Below are 17,439 nucleotides of genomic sequence, written 5' to 3' on the forward strand. Positions count from 1 at the left end.
GGGGGGTCTACCTGTGAGTCGGGTTCACATTCCCACTCCCACCGCGGGCGTTCCTGTCCCATTTCCATCACTGGAGTTGACGCCGCACTGAAGTCGGCTGGCCGATTCATCATCACCGATGTCAACTTGCTGCGGTTTTTTTTTTTGGTTATCCACCCGGCAGCCCTCTCCTTTAATTATTTTTATTCACTTGATCTTTTATTTTTATTATTTTTATATCGACGTGGCTTTACCGAACGAACCAAAGAAGACCCCCCCCCCGCTCCTGGTTGTGAGCGTCGCTCCTCCGCCCATGCTTTGCTTCCGACAGATGGCGCCAAACTAGTGCGGAAGACGGAGAGACGACAGCGATTGAAGAGAGAATGACCACTTCGAAAGGACGAAAACTTTCCCACGCCGTGTTCGTGAACAATGGCCGGAGCCAGGATTTTTAGGAAGGGTGGGGGGGGGGCAGCAACCCCTCCAGCAATGAAAAATGATAGAGGAGTTGTTAGCGAGTAAGGAGTTGTTAGTGAGTAAGGGCTTGTCCCTTGCTTTTTATTCGACGCGTGTGCGGCGATGGCGCAGCCATCGATCGAGGGTCGAATTCGAACCGCGTTGTGCGATCGCCATCGCGCTCGCTGAAGGTGAATGCCTTCAGGGAAGTCGTGGACTGTATAACGCAACTGCGCACAATTCTGAGTCACTTATAACCGCTTTGCCGTTACTTATTACCAATTATGGGCTCAGACTATTGTCCTATCATCTCATAGAGTCCCTGGCACACAATAATAATATGCTAGACAGTGGCAGTGGGGGTCGCAAAATGCCGATTTATTGCTAATAAACCCCAATGATCCGATCGAAATTAGGGATTTCGATCGGATCATTTGGGGGGGGGGCACGTGCCACCCCACCCCATCAGTGTTCATGAGTATGTCTTAAACTGTTCTGAAAAATCTTCGCGGGGGGTTTGCCACCTTTTGGAAAGACCTCAACCCAGACATATTTCTCGGTCATTCCCAGATTTATCAAAAGCCGCGCAGACTACTGCGATAAAGTTCAACACGGCAATAACCGTTAGCAAGTCTGGGCACAAATCTATTCCCGCCACCTAAACGCCAGATGTACGTTGAACTTCTTTCGCGACGTATATCGCCAACCGTGCTAATCGGATGTGCGAAGGCCCTAGATTGCCCGTGCCAAACCCCAGACGGGCCGAGAGTTGAGTGGATGGGTGAGTTACCGAGTTCCAAAAGCACGTGGCCCAGCGTTGGGCTGAACTTCGCAGGCTTCCAGGGTGTGTGGCTGTGTGCGCGCCGACTTCGGAAACTCTCCTACTCCGGGCACATCGGCATTGCAACTTGCGCGACATTAAAAACAAATAAAAGCGAAAACAAAACAAAACCAATTAACGTAAAACTTTATTTATGACAAAAAAAAAAGCACTTCGAGACACATTCAGCAATTTCTTCCGGAATGAATACACGCGCAAGATGGTGGCCGAGACCACTTGGCTTGGTAGCTATACTGTCGCTCACCTCCAGTTTACTGCCCTGAGCCAGTGGGAGGAAAATCCACATTCCCATGACTGGAGCCGGTCTCTACCACAGGACAACCGCTGTTCACTTTCCCCCCGCGCAGGGGTACTCGCATTATCGTCCTCGACACACCCAGGCAATCCAACGTGGGTGTGAAGTTTCGTTACTGAGATAAAATACTTAAAAAGCAGTGGGTTTTTTTTGGGGGGGGGGGGGGGTACGGTGGCCCCTCGAATCGACACCAATGTCACCCCGACCCCCAAGCCCCTCCACAGGTCACGAAGGCCACAACACAGAGGGGTCACAACCTCCTCGCCTCTGGTCAACGCGGTGATAGCACGGCATTCGTTTCGCGTTAGGTATCCGTGTGTGCAAGTGTGTGCGTGCATGTGTGTCCGTGTGTTTCTCACGCACACACAGACACAGATTCCCCCCGTATAGCCTGAACAGACTGTTGGGGCAAGTGCTGTTAGCGAGCACCTAAGGCAAGAATGGCACGCGAGGGGGTGGGTGGCCAACACCACGCCTGGCCGCCTTTGACTCATCAGCGGCGATGTTTACTACACACCGCACCAGGTACTCATTTGTGGCTGAGTCGACCTAGGGGACCGGTACAGATAATCGTCACTGGTTATTGGCCGCGAGCGGGAATCGAACTCGGGTCGCCGGGCTCGTAGCGCGGCGCGCTAACCGCTACGCCACCGCGTTAAGTGACGGTAATGTCACTACAGCGACTGTGCCAGGCTAGGTGCACCTTGAGGCCACGCGAATGTGTCGACGGCTCGCTGCTGGCAGGAGGTCTCGGGACAGACCCAGCAGTTGCCGTGGGTTGGCCGACTGAGATGACCGGTAGATGAAACCAGCTGTACCCCTGCCTAGCGGAGTGTTTCTCCCACAACAACAACCGCCATTCGCCACTAAGTGGCGGTGACGTCACCACGACGCTTGTGCCAGGCTATGTGCACCTTGACGTCATGTGAAGTGTCGAACGCCCGCTCACACACATAGATACACACATCTTAAAACCTAGTTTACCTCGGCTTGGCAGGGTTAAGCCTCGGCTAGATGCTAGCTTAAAGACTAGTTTAATCTAGGATAGACAGGGCTCGGCCTAGGCTAGATACTCGATTAAACTAATTTTAGCCAAGCTAAGAAGTGCTATAGGCTGCATTAAACAAACATTTTTTTTAATCTCAGCTAGGCAGGGCTCGGCTTAGGTGAGTGACTCGGTTGAACTAGTTTAACCCAGGCTAGGAAGTGTTATATCAAACCGACTTGGGCTATATGCCGGACTAGACACTGGGCTACATCAGGCTGGAATTGGCTATGACTTAACATTGGGCAGCAACAACAACAACAAACAATGGTGGCTTGAGTGTATTGATTCAGGGCAAGGTGGCTCGGGGGGGGGGGGGGTTTGGGGCAGAGACACCTGGGCTAAACAGAGAGGTTGACCTGGGCTAAACAGGGAGGGTGACCTGGGCTAGACAGAGAGGTTGACCTGGGCTAGACAGGGAGGGTGGGCAGCCAGGCCGGTCCGCTATCCCACGGTGTGACCACAGCTGGCGCAACGCTTCTGGCGCAGAGCGTAGCAGCACAGGATGCCCAGGGGAAAGAAGCAGATGGCGAGGAAGATCCCGCAGCACGTGAAGTCGTCTTGCATCACGCCCATCCTGCAGCAAGGCACGGCATCATCATCGACATCGTCGTCATCAGGGCAGTCACATCGTTAGCGCGACGACGCCCGCCGCAAAGCGACATGAGGCTGGAAGTTAGTTGGCTAGGACTTAAAACTGGGACGTGGGCTAGACAGTCGTCATCGGGGCATTCACATCGCGAACGCGACGACGGCGAGCCGGAACGTGGCGCGTGAAGCAAAGGGCTCCCGCGTGTTTCGTGTTGAGGAACACTCAAGGCCTTCTCGGGCGAACCTCCCTCAGCGAAGAGCAGAAGAGTCTTGGGCAAAAAAACGTTGAACGTACGGTTAGGACGTTGAGAATTCGGTCGTGAAATTCTCAAGCCGCCTCCGAGCTCCAAGTAGTCAGGATTCGATCAGTACGTTGGCACGTGTTTATGATGATTATGATGATGATGATAATAACAGCTTTGCAAAACGTGACTATCTTATTGGGTGGTGGAGGGTTGTTGACAAGATTGTTTTTTGCGTGAAACAAGCACCACGCGGCCCAAGTCAAAAAAACAACCGTGGCTACGGAAACTTCGGCTCCTATCTCTGAAGTGTATCTGGTGAGACAAGGCCATAAGAGGCCAATCAGTTTCAAGGACGATGCAAATAATATCAACGAATGTTCCATTTGCATGTTTTACCACAAGCGTGTATGGTCAATGCAGACTTGATGCCTTGTGATCAGAGGTCGCAACCGGGTACCCGATACCCGTACCCTACCCGATACCCAGCTACCCGTACCCGGCCGGGTACGGGTACCCGTTTGCGACCCTGGTGCGGCCGGGTACGGGTAGATCGTGAGTCACTGGTGAGTAACCGTTTGTCACTCACTTCCCAACGTCGTGTCTCTTCTCACAATTCAAGTTCCTAGAATCAACTCACCCACGCCTGCAACATGGCTTCATCCCAGAGGTCGCAATCAGGTACCCGATACCCGTACCCGGCCGGATACGGGTAGGGTACGGGTACGACCGGATACGGGTACGGGTACCCGTTTGCGACCCTAGTGCGGCTGGGTACGGGTACGGGTAAGGAATCAAAACCCGTTTGCGACCTCTGCTTGTGATAATGAGCTATTTGATGTTTGAACATCTTAACGCCTCCAGTATTCTTGCCATGAAGGGTAAAGCCTATTCTTATTTTTTTCATCATCATCATCATCATCACAAATGAACAAAGTTCAGGCGAGCCCGACTGCTGATGAGACACTGAATGTCGAAACTGGTCTGCACAAATTAACTTGCGCTAAACCAATGCTATGGTGCACTTCTAGACGGCCGTGTGGCTGATGGGATGTGGGGGGGGATGTGTTAAGTGCAGGGATAGATGTGTGAAGGAGGCGTACGTCTGCTTATAACACTGGTCAACACACTTTTTCTGGCATAAGGTTATTCCAACGGTTTTAAGGTAATTGTGGGGTGCTGATTCCAAATCTGGCATCAGTTTTTGTCTATCACATCAGGTTTTTGAGATATATTGCATTTTCAATAAAAACTGCAGAAGAAAAAGATTAAATAAATGTGGATAACTACATAAAATAATATTATAAACACACTATCCTAAAAATACAGCACCATATTTTAACACTAAAGCAGTCACTGACTCGCAACAACTTGCAATCATAAGTGACAGAGTTAATTTCGGGTAAAATCAATGAAAATAGGGTATGACGATAGCATAAAAATGAGATGTGAGTGAGCAAATCTGAGATCAGATTTGGAATCAGCACCCTGAAATTAGTCTAAAACAGCTGCAAAAGTCCAGGCCAGAAAAAAAAAAATTTTGTTGACCAGTGTAATATGCCCCATCCTGGGTAGAGCTGCCACCTGTCCAGGCATTGGCATCTGTGTTCAGGTCGTACCGAATTCTGGTACCGGTATTGCGTTGCACTTTCCTGCAGGGTGTATGCTGAACTTGTTTTGCACCATACGTGGCCAACCGTGCTAATCGGAGTACACAGCACAGGCTTGATAGACCTGGTGCCCCAGAGTTTAACTTCATAAACCAATGCTTCTGGATTAAAATCTGAGCCCCGGAAAGCCCATAGGCCGACGAACTGAACGCACGCGTCGATTCGTGCGTTGCGAGCACAAGCATCGATTTCAATGGACGACTCATTTTGCACGCGGCTCGTCGGGACAGGTGGCTGGGCCCCTGCTCCATCGCAACAAGTGTTGGAAATTCCACGTTACCATGGCGGGGGAGGGGTGGGGTTCTCACCTGCAGGAAGGGCAGCCTCCGGCCATGATCACCACGGCCGGTGTGGGCTGAGGGCCCGGGGCGTACGCAGGGCCCGCTTGACTTGGGTAACTGAGGGGCTGCGCGCAGGCGGGTGGATACTGGGGGCCATACTGAGGGGGGTACGCGGCTGGGGGTAGGAGCGGGGGTGGGCGAGTGAGAGAAGGGGGGTAGGGAGAGGAAACACGGTGCATAGATTGAGACGTTTTCAAACCAGATACCCGACTCGACCCGCTTCAAGGTAAATCATTCGGAGACGCTGCTGTCCGCCGAGATCGGCCGTACGGATGAAGCAGAAGCCACTTTCACGAGCGTTGATGTCCACGTGGGAGGAAGCCGGGGATCACGTGGAGGAAGCCCACACATCGCGGGGAGAAGTGGGGGGGGGGCAACATCCATTTAGAAGGATTGGATGACATCAGCCCACACTTGGCCACGCATTCCCCTGGAGAGGCCAGGGGACCCGGCGCACCTCCTCGACGCCCACGTTGAAGGGAGTTTCGCAAAACACTTCCACATCCCGCTGCCTCTGGATTTTGCGGCGACACGTGCGGAGCGTGGCCGCCGCCGCCGCCGCCGCCGCCGCCGCTGCCCCCAAGGTCGCCGCCGTTCGTGAAGGCTCCGTCGGGTTTTTTTTTGACTCTCGCTCGCTCGCTCCGGGGTCCTAATCGTGAGGATGCGACGCGCTAAACAAGGCGACGCTGTCTCCGCCAACAATGCAAGTTACTACTCGGAACAGAGGCGTCCTCTGTTAATGTTTTACCCCACCACATATGCATCTCCCAAATTAAACCCCCAAGACGAAGATCCCCCAGCGTGTAGCCATGACAGACTGTAGGGGCAAGTGCTGTTAGCGAGCACCTCTCGAAGGCCGATTTTTTACACATCGCACCAGGTACTCATTTGAGGCTCAGTCGACCTAGGGGAGACGCAGGACCGGCTCGGATAATTGTCGGTGTTGGCTGTGGGCGGGAATCGAAGTTGAGTCTCCGCCGGATTTCATAGCTCAACATGCTAACCACTCCACTCCTACGCACGCACACACACACCCACGCACAGAGATGCCCCGTATAGCCTTAACAGACTGTAGGGGCAAGTGCTGTTAGCGTTCACGCTCGCACGCACACGTTGCCCACATATGTGGACTTATCTGGTTTCCTTGATCGACGCTGGCTTTCGCAACCACGAAACGTTTTCATATTTATGACAGCTGCCCGATGAAGCCGGTTGTAACTACCAGCGGAACGTCCGCACGCGGTCGTTGATCATTGCGCGAATCGCTCTCCAACAACACACGCCTGGTGCTGATGCTGCTGCTGAAACAGAGGTCGCAAACGGGTTTTGATTCCTTACCTGTACCCGTACCCGGCCGCACCAGGGTCGCAAATGGGTACCCGTACCCGTACCCGGCCAGGTACAGGTAGCCGTATCCTACCCGTACCCTACCCGAAATGAGTGACAAACGGTTACTCACCAGTGACTCACGGCCTACCCGTACCCGTACCCGGCCGCACCAGGGTCGCAAACGGCTACCCGTACCAGTACCCGGCCGGGTACGGGTAGCCGGGTATCGGGTAGGGTACGGGTATCGGGTACCCGTTTGCGACCTCTGTGCTGAAGCGATGATAATCTGGCACGTTTCTTCATCACGTGACAACTTTATATATTGGCCGTGGCGGAGGGTTTACGACGCAACATCTGTGAAAAGGAGCTTTATAGGTCATCGGATTCCTCCAGTATAAATATTTCGATTCTGACATTTCACTTACGCGTTCTTAACTCAACTATCAATTGTGAATCATAAATTGGTTGAAAACTTTTAAAATAAAAAAAATGTAGCCAGAACCTCCAGAAAAGGAGTCCTTGGGATTTTCTGGATAAAGAAGACACTTATAATTTTGATTATTATTAGGTTATTATATTATCACATTTGACATGCTGTTAGCGAGCACCAATCAAGGTTCGATAGGCTCACATATGAGCTAGGAGGAATAATGGGGCCCACTCTGACGCTGATCTTCATGATTATCAGGCGCGTCATCAGCAGTATCATCAGCAGCAACATCGTTATCTTATACTTCAACAACAACAGCAGTGTATTATCAGCAACGGCATCCGCATAGGCAAACAGCATTGCCAGCGATGAAAGCAGTGTGAACAGTATTAGCCACAGCTGTCATCAGTTGCTGAGCACAGGCCTCCAATAAAGTCTAATGGCCAGCAAACAAACAGTGCCATAAAAATTGGTGGTTTTCTCGGAAGCTTCGCTCTCTCACTTAACTTTCAGTCCGGGTTCCCACCAGAGACCCCCCCCACCCCCCACCATGCCCTTAACTCGCAACCGCTCTCACGGTTGTGGCGAGAAGGAGGGCTAAGGCTAGGGTCAGGGGTCACCGGAGCCCCACGCGGCCCTTTAAGGACCGCCGTCTCGGCTTCACCATGTACATTGGCGGCATCTTGAACTATTGAGGTTTGTAGTTGACTAACAGAATTCGAGAACAATCGCTCTTCTTGGTTCTTTCGGTAAAGTCACGTAGAATGGAAATAATAAAATAATAATAAAACATAATAAAATATATTTTATTATTTTCAATATACGTGACTTTAATAAAATAATAATAATAAAACATAATACAATTTATTTTTATTATTTTATTATTTCCATTCTACGTGACTTTACCAAAAGAACCAAGAAGATGAATCCCTGCAGTCACGAAAGCTTTCAATCGAAACAATCGCTCTATCTTTGTTAAGTTGGTTGCCTACCCGGGCTAGTGTTAGGGCCATAAATGCTAGAGGTATAGTGATTGGATTGTGGCTACGCTACGAGAGCTAAGCGTAGTGTTGGGGGATATGGATAGAATTCATGCTTGGGTTGGAGCTCGTGTTGGGGTTAGGAATGAAGTTAGGGATTGAGTTTGGCCCAGGGCTAGGGTTGGTTCCAGAGCAGCGGTGGCCAACTGGCGTCTCCCCCAGCTGCGTGCGGCTTTTTAGTCCACCACACGCGGCTCTATAGAAGGGGCGTAACGTATAACAGACTTAAATTTCGATTTAAAGCTTTCGTGACTGCAGAGATTCATATTCTTGGTTCTTTCGGTAAAGTCACGTAGAAGGGAAGTAATAAAATAATAAAAATAAAACATAATGTTTTATTATGTTTTATTTTATTATGTTTTATTTTTATTATTTTATTACTTCCCTTCTACGTGACTTTACCGAAAGAACCAAGAAGGTATAACAGACTATCACAGTCGTAGCAAAGAATCATGTATCCCGTGCCGTGCCAAAAACTGTTAATATGTTTTCACACTTGTATATATACTTGGCTCTTTACGCAACTCGTGGGTGGGCACCTTTCGGCTCTTGGTCTGTTACGCTTCCGCTTACTAAACGTTTAGTTCACTTAGCAAATGGCTTTTTAAAATGTATTAAAAATATTTTTTTTATTTTAATGCTAAGTGTCTGCTGCTCGTTGTCCTGTACAGTGCTTCGAGATCCTTGATGAAAAGCCGCGATATCAATGCAATTGTTATTATTGCAGGCTTCCCACCCCCTGGTCTATAATTTGGGCACGGCTATGGTTATGAGGCTATCATCGCGAAGCTATAGGGCAGAGGTCGCAAACGGGTTTTGATTCAAGCAGTTGTAGCCGAAACGTCGTGAGAATTATTTTATTATGTTTTATTTTTATTATTTTATTACTTCCCTTCTACGTGACTTTACCGAAAGAACCAAGAAGATGAATCCCTGCAGTCACGAAAGCTTTAAATCGGGTTTTAATTCCTTACCCGTACCCGGCCGCACCAGGGTCGCAAACCGTTACCCGTACCCGTACCCGGGCCGGGTACGGGTAGCTGGGTATCGGATAGGGTACGGGTAACGGGTACCCGATTGCGACCTCTGCTATAGGACTTGGGTTCAGCCAAGGGCTCGGATATACCATCTCGAGCTAGAGCCAGGGTTTGGCTCGGACTTGGACTGAGGCTAGGGTTATGATTAACACTTGAGCTATTATTAAGACTAAGGCTATATAGGACGAAGGTTATGGTCGGGGTTTCAGGGCATGGGTACAATTAAGTCAAGGGTTAGGGGTTAAGACTGGGCTTAGTGATACAGCTGGGCATACGGTTAGGGGCTAGGCACATGATTTGGGCTATGATTAGGACTATGGTGCCAGGGATAGGATTATGTACACAGGGAAATTAGTTCCATTTTTGCAACATCTCCCTTGTGGCTTTTTTTCTCGTTCATTCGTATAAACAGATTCCAGCTGCTTGTTGTTAAGGGGAAGATATCCAGTTTTTTTTAAATACCCCCACGCGTTACAAGGAAACCGGGTCCCCGTTTACAGGAATTCGGCCACGCGCGCAGAAACCCATTGGACAAGCCACGGGGCTAGTGGTTGACACAGTTTGCTGAGCAGCAGGAGGCCCGAAAGGCCCGAAACGTCAAGCGGTCAGCAACAAACAGCAACAACTGTCAAAGTGATGGGCAAGAGTGCGTAACAGAGGTCGCAAACGGGTTTTGATTCCTTACCCGTACCCGTACCCGGCCGCACCAGGGTCGCAAATGGGTACCCGTACCCGGCCGGGTACCCGTACCCGGCCGGGTACGGGTACCCGTTCCCTACCCGTACCCTACCCGAAATGAGTGACAAACAGTTACTCACCAGTGACTCACGGCTTACCCGTACCCGGCTGCACCAGGGTCACAAACGGCTACCCGTACACCCGTACCCGGCCGGGTACGGGTATCCGGGTATCGGGTACCCGGTTGCGACCTCTGGTGCGTAACAACTCCGTGTCTTGAATTGAGCAAGGTTATGATAAAAGCTCGGGCAAAAGAGGGACGATCGGGGAGGGTTGGAAGGGGGGGAATTCAAAAGCAGGGCAGAGCGTAGAGGAAGTAATATAAGTGTTTTGGACTTCAGTATGGTCGGTGAATCGGTGAGTTAAGTGTGCGAGTTAGTGCATGGGCGAGTGGGTGGGTGGGTGAGTGAATGGGTAGGTCATTGAGTGGGTTAGTAAATTAATGGTTGGGTGGGTCAGTGTTGTTGTGACCTGAATTGCCACGGTGGCTAGGAGATGTTAACTACCTCGCCTGGTATACAGGAGGCCGTTGATTCGATCCCGACCCTGACGCCTGCTGCTGCTGTATATTTGTTGTTTACATGTTCCCCTCGTAGTCGCGTCGTCCTCTGGTTTTTTCCTCTAAATGTATGATTGACATGAGGTTTAGCGCATTTGCCTGCTGCTATACATTTCCACATTGTAAGCCACTTTGTTGAGACTTCATTTGTGGTCAGGTCGCTTCCCACACTGAGCTTTATAGCTCAGTGGGCCTTAGCTGGTAAAATAACAAATAGTTTATAGTAATCTCCAGCAAAGCGTCACCTTTTTCACATTTTCTTCCTGTGGATTTCACACCTGATGACGATTGCTTGTGTTGCAGTCGAAACGTCGTGAGAATTTGTAATTTTTTATATTTAGATTATTTTATTATTTCCCTTCTACGTGACTTTACCGAAAGAACCAAGAATAGAATATAGTATTGTCATCAGTAAGACATAAGCATACGAAGTTTGCAGTCGATGCCAAATTTGCAAGTGGGTTAAAATTGAGTTACAAGATTTGAGGATACGACAACAACGCCAACAGACAGAGTGAGTTAAATAAAAGCGTGTATCTTCTTGGTTCTTTCGGTAAAGTCACGTAGAAGGGAAATAATAAAATAATAAAAATAAAACATCATAAAATAATTCTCACGACGTTTCGGCTACAACGCAAGCAGCCGTCCTCAGGTGAAGAATGACGGCTGCTTGCGTTGTAGCCGAAACGTCGTGAGAATTATTTTACTATGTTTTTTTATTTTATTATTTCCCTTCTACGTGACTTTACCGAAAGAACAAAGACGATGAATCCCTGCAGTCACGAAAGCTTTATATCGAAATTTAAAAGCGTGTAATGAACGTGAACGAGTGCAGTAGCGATAGTAGAGGGATAAGGAGATGACTGTCTACCGGCGAGCGAGCGCCGGAGTGAATCGGCGGCTGCCGGAACAACAATCGCGGGCCCGCGCGAGGTATTGGCAGTCGGGTGCTGAAAACGTGACCCTTAGCCTGCAAGAAGAAATGCCTTTTAAATCCTTTATATTAAGTTCACTTGCTTGCTTAGGACCGTGCAAATCTTTCGGTCGTTTTTTAACCCACTTCCCGTGATCCAATCGAGCTGACATTTTGCACACAGACTCGTTGTACGTGACAATGCATTTTCGTAAGAAAATTTTTTTCCTAAATTTTACACTGTTTAGGGAAAAAAATATTTAATTACCAATTGTTTAATGCTGCCAGACAATCATCTGACCCATAGGTGGCAGCCATCTCAAGCCAGAGGACGAGAGGACTCTAGCCGACCCGATGCCACGCATATAAAGGATTTATAGTGAAAAACTTTGTTTTTACGGGTTAATTTTTTGCTTTTGTGGTGGTGGTGGCGTCTGCGAATGTGCTTGTGGAGCGCGTGCGTGGGAGGGAGTTGGAGGCGCAGTGGTCGAAGCAATGCACACAAAATTAAACACAGTGACCTCGTCGATCTAGTTTATCAAGAAGGCTGATTTTTTTTTTTAAACATTTAAAGGTTAAGACCCACATTGCGAGCAAGAGGACAGTGTGCACCAAAAGTTTGCGCTGTACGCAAATGCTCCCACGTCTATGGGGCCGTCCATAAATGACGTCACGCGATTTTGGACGATTTTTTACCCCTCCCCCCCCCTTCGTCACACGGCGTCACAAAAAGTCCGACCCCCCCCCTCAAATATGACGTCACAAAGCTCTGCCCCCCCCCCCCCAAAAATATATAAAACATGCTTCAAATCGCTTTAAACTATTGTCATTGTAGTGCGTATTTAATGTGGCGCTGCACTCTGATGTTGTAGGAGAAAACATTTATTAAAAAGTCTATTTAATTAAGAAGAACCTGTTGTCTATATGTATTTAAAGTTGCGCATTTTGATGTGACGTCACATTTGTCAAACCCCCCCCCCTCGTCACACATCGTCACAAACGTCTGACCCCCCCCCGCCCCTACGTGCGTGACGTCATTTATGGACGGCCCCTATGCTAGCTGCTTATTATGGTGCGCTTAGAGAATGCCACGCACGACACGTACAGTACGCTACTGTGCAGTACAGCGCGCACGAAAACTATACGCACAAACGATGTACACACACAAACGTACACAGCAGTTGGCCAAACAGCTGCCAAATAACCCCATCGCATTATCCGGGGGCAACCATTGCGAGAAAACTTGGCAGGGCCCTCCTCGAAAAATAATGGGTCACCATTCCTCGGCGAGGCTTTTGTCGTTGTTGTTGTTGTCGTTGTTGTTGTTGTCGTTGTTATTGTCGTTGTTGTTGTTGGGAAAACGCCACGTCATCGTCGACTCATTAACAGTTGACGCCACTGGGAGTGCGAGTCGTGACATCACGGCCAAACGCACCATGACCCCGCGGTGTTCTGTGAGCTAAGGGTTGCACAAACCCTCACAGAAATGTCCAGCAAAGCCGCGAAGCTGTTCTCCCCACACCACCCCCTGCCTGGGTCCGAGACAGAGCCGTCCCTCCTTGGCTCACGGTGAATCGGGAAGACTGCCCCGGGCCCCGCACTTTTGGGGGGAGGGGACACCCCCCGCCCCCCGTTGTGCTGCGACGTAGGCGGGTTGGCACGCAAGATGATTTGCCCCAGGCCCCGCATCTCCCTATGGACAGGCCCTGGCCGGAGATAATAGGTGTCGCACTGCACATTACTTCCATGAGCGAGTCATTCGTGATCGTGAGCTGCCGAGACAAATTCCATCCGATCGGCGACTCGTGAAACCACCGCCTTGTCCTTGTAGCGGTCGCACGGCTCGCTGAACTTTCCCGAGCGGAGGTTGCGATTAAACTCCTCCTCATTCTTGGGTACGTGGGTTTTCATAAGATGGGAGTGGAGCTGTTGTCTCAGCTTTGGGGAACACGCCTCCGTCAGCCAGCGTTTCTGGGAAGCACTAAATTGCGTGCCCATTTCCGTTTTGCGTTGAGTCCAAGGCCTATTGACTCACGATGGTTCTAAAACCGGTTAGCCGGGTCCAAGGCTTTTGTGGGATTGAACGGGGTCCCTAGTTGGACGCCCACCACATCGGCAGGCACACATTACGGATGACAGGCCGATGGCGAGATATCAGCTCCACGGTAGGTCCTGGCATCAAGGACATGGGCCCGTATTCTCCGTTCCATCGCTCCATATTCCGGATGTTCTCGTTTTGATCCGGCGCGTATCCATGATGTTGCGTGGAATCGCCGACGCCGGAAGAGCGTGTTGGCGATTACAAGCCCATGGGCTGCACAGAAGTCTAGCGGCCTCCTAACGTTATTGAGCCGATCTGGCCCATGCCTTCCAATCACTCCGGATTCAGCTACCTGCACGCACCAAAACGTACTGGGGCATAAAAGTCACCCAACAAGATGACTTTACCCCGGGGTGCCACTTTAGCCGGCGCCTGGGACAGGTCATATAAGGCATCCGACTCATTATCCTGTCATGCATTCATCCACTGACGTTCATATTCGGCGGTTGCATAAGCCACCAACAGCCACCACCGACATTCCCCACTTGTTGTTGATGGAGAGGTGTGCCCACAAGCAGCCTGGGATTCACGACTACCCCCCCCACACCCTAACCGCCACGCTCCGATGCACCGGCTCCTTCTTCACTTATTTGTTTAGATCTTGATTTAAAGCTTTCGTGACAGCAGGAATGCATACTCTTGTGCCTTTCGGTCAAGCCACGTAAATAAAAAACACATTGATCGAAACGTCGTGATCTATTATTATTTTTAAATCCTTTATATTAAGTTCACTTGCTTGCTTGCGCGCTTAAGATCGTGCAAATCTTTCGGTCGTTTTTTAACCCACTTCCCGTGATCCAATCGAGCTGACATTTTGCACACAGACTCGTTGTGCGTGACAATTTATTTTCGTGGAGAAAATGTTCCACTTTTTAGGAAAAAAAAAAATTCATATTTAATTTAAACTACCAATGTGATAAAAATGAAACTCTTACTCAAGAAAAACATAAATGAATAATAAAATAAAACCGATGCCACGCATATAAAGGATTTATAGTGAAAAACTTTGTTTTTACGGGTTAATTTTTTATTTACGTGACATAACCGTAAGACCCAAGAGTTTTAGTTTAGACTTTAGCAGAATGGGGTTTTTTTTCGTTGCCCTGGAGTTTTCGCGCTGGCCAAACCCGCGCGGTGAAAACCCCAGCGTGCAAAGGAGGGCCCCGAGGGGAGGCGTGCGTGTCCATGAAAGCCACATGGCCAAACTCTATTTGCTGGGGAGTATAATATATGGGGGTGACAAACGGATACACGCATCACCACACCAAGGCGGACATTTTACCCCGTGTCGCTTCTAAAGGCTGTTGGGCAAAGTGCTGTTAGCCAGAGTAGCACCTATGAAGGCCAACACGATGGTAGGTGGGGGGGGGAGGTCAGTACCACGCCCGACCGCCTTTGTTTCCCCAGTGCTGATGTTTACCCACTGCACCGAGTACTATTAAGGCTGAGTCGACCTAGAGGAGGTCGAGGACCGGTTGAGATGCTCGCCACTAATGTACGGTCGTGAGCGGGAGTCGAACTCGGCTCACAAGTGCACGAACCACTACACTACCGCTCCCCCCCCCCATATATACATACGCATGTATATATACACAGTATCGATAAATCCACTGCTGGATAAAGGCCTCCGCAAGACGTTGCCATCCCTCGTGATCCTTGTACCGCAACAACAATCCACCGAGCAACCCGCGCACGACATCCCATCGCTCCGTCTCCGCGATGGACGTGCCAATGGGACGCGTCCCATCGGCCACCACCCCCGCCACATCTCTGATCCACGTGTTTCCTCTCTGTCCGTCTCAGTGCAATTCCAAGCTTGCATCTCTCCGTCTCTCCACGCTTCGTTGCGCACTTTTCCTTTTATATTCGTTGATGTCCCGTGTGTGGGTTTTTTTTTTAGAACCAAAGACAAAGATCCCCCGTATAGCCTTAACAGACTACAGTATATAGGGGCAAGTGCTGTCAGCGAGCCCCCTATGAAGGCCGGCACGGCACACGCGGGGGTGGGCGGCCAGCACCACGCCCGGCCGCCTTTGTCTCCCCAGTGGCGACGTTTTACCAACCGCATCGGGTGCTCATTTGACGCCGAGCCGACCTAGGGCGAGGTCACAAGACCGGTCAATCGCCCCGACGTGGCGGTGACGTCACCGCTAAGGTGCACTCGCATGTGCGAAGCAAACATGAAAGGCTTCCGCCGCGGAAAGTCAGACAAGGCCGTTGGGTGACACGTGTTCTTGAGCAGCACCTGTGCAGGTTCGGCCCGGTGCACGAGCCAGCAAACCACGCTCGGACGACTTTCCTGCCCAACTGGCTGCTGTTTGAACACCAGCAAGTTGAATGCAGAGTCCACCTCGGGTCGGAGCCGTGCACCGTCGGTTTAGATGTGTTTACTGCGTTAGCCATGAACAATATGAAGAAAAAAATAACGTGGTTTTACGCGTTCAAACACCACGCAGACACGATGTTGCGAGGAATCAAGTCCTGCATTAACCGCGCGTGCTTTTGGTGAACATGGAAACAAAAACATGCTCCGATAATATACCTACTCTGAAACAATGTTCATACTTTGAAAGTGTCAACAACAACAACAAAAAGTCACGTGATGTATCAACGATGTTGGCTAGGAGCTGGAATTGAACGGAACGCGTGAGTTTGTACGCTAACCACTGCGCCACCGCCCCCCCCCCCACACAGCTGTGCATAAACACAGGTACTAACCATGCACCAACAATATAATCTTTTCAAGGACTTTCGTGGGAAGTGCTGTTAGCGAGCACCTATGGAGAGGCTTGCGATGCGAGGGGTGGGCGGACAGCAACCACGCCGGGCCGCCCTCGCGACCCCAATGCTGAGGTTTATACAACTGCAATCGTTTAAGGCTGAGTCGACCAAGGGGAGGTCCACGCAAACATTCGCCGCCGGAATTGCGTCACCAGCGGGAATCGAACTCGGGATTTTTTTTGTTTTCCTCCGGGATTCGTAGCTTAGTGCGCCAACCACTGCGCCATCGCTCCCCCACAAAAAAAAAACACGCACACGCTTAGCCGCCTTATACCCCACGTGTACACACACACACTGACACACACGCACAGAGACACACACACAGACACACACACACAGACACACACACACAGAGACACACACACAGAGACACACACACAGACACTCTCGTGCATCCACTTGTGGATCAGGGGAAGGGTGGTGGGGGGGGGGTGAGCGGGAGAGGGGGAGGGGAGGGGGGTGAGGGGGGTATTTTGACCATACTTCATCAATTCTGTACACACGCACACAGCAGTGAACACGGCAACCGTTCCCACTCCTCACCCTGCGGAGCATATCCTGGCGCCACGGGTGGCTGCGAGTAGCCGTAAGGAGGTGGGGCGCTCATGTCTTCTTCAATTTCTCTTCAGCGCTTCTCTCTCTCTCGTCTCCTGATGCCCCCTTGTTCGTTGCTGGGCCCCGTTCTCCTGCCTCGTGTCTCGTCCTCCTCTCAGTCGGGTCTCTTGTCTCTGCCTCTCGAGTCCCGTTGCGTGTCTGCGACCTCGCGCCTCCTCCTCCTTCGGCTCGCAACTGGCACGAGTGCAGGAGAAACTCGCATCTGCACAAAAGCCAGATTCGATTATGGGCGCGGCTCACATTTCCCCTCCCATCCCTCCCCCATCCCGCCCTCCCCCCATCACTCCCTCTCACCCCCCCATCCCTCCCTCTCGCCCTCCCCCCCATCCCTCCCTCTCGTCCCCCCCATCCCTCCCTCTCGCCGCCCATATTTCCCTCTCGCCCCCCCATCCTATCTCGCCCCCCTATCCCCCCCTCTCGCCCCCCCTCATCCCTC

General features: G+C 50.7%; 1 protein-coding gene across 1 annotated transcript; it reads right to left on the reverse strand.

Moving 5' to 3' along the window:
* Positions 1-1,385: 1,385 nt before the first annotated feature.
* BRI3 (brain protein I3) lies at positions 1,386-17,220 on the reverse strand. Its single transcript, XM_078872765.1, has 3 exons — positions 16,932-17,220; positions 5,428-5,575; positions 1,386-3,193 (listed from the first exon to the last, which is right to left on the reverse strand). Exons 1-3 carry the CDS (start codon positions 16,993-16,995, stop codon positions 3,061-3,063), a joined length of 345 nt encoding a protein of 114 aa, XP_078728891.1. The 5' UTR covers positions 16,996-17,220; the 3' UTR covers positions 1,386-3,060.
* Positions 17,221-17,439: the final 219 nt, after the last annotated feature.

The sequence above is a fragment of the Lampetra fluviatilis genome, chromosome 35 (assembly GCF_964198595.1).
Source record: "Lampetra fluviatilis chromosome 35, kcLamFluv1.1, whole genome shotgun sequence".
Taxonomy (NCBI): domain Eukaryota; kingdom Metazoa; phylum Chordata; class Hyperoartia; order Petromyzontiformes; family Petromyzontidae; genus Lampetra; species Lampetra fluviatilis.

Bases quoted from the DNA above. Each gene is read 5' to 3' on its own strand.
- BRI3 (XM_078872765.1), bottom strand. From the start codon at position 16,995: ATGAGCGCCCCACCTCCTTACGGCTACTCGCAGCCACCCGTGGCGCCA. The intron at 5,576-16,931 runs GTGAGGAGTGGG...TCCTACCCCCAG, and splicing joins GCCAGGATATGCTCCGCAGG to CCGCGTACCCCCCTCAGTAT. The intron at 3,194-5,427 runs GTGAGAACCCCA...GCCTTGCTGCAG, and splicing joins GGAGGCTGCCCTTCCTGCAG to GATGGGCGTGATGCAAGACG.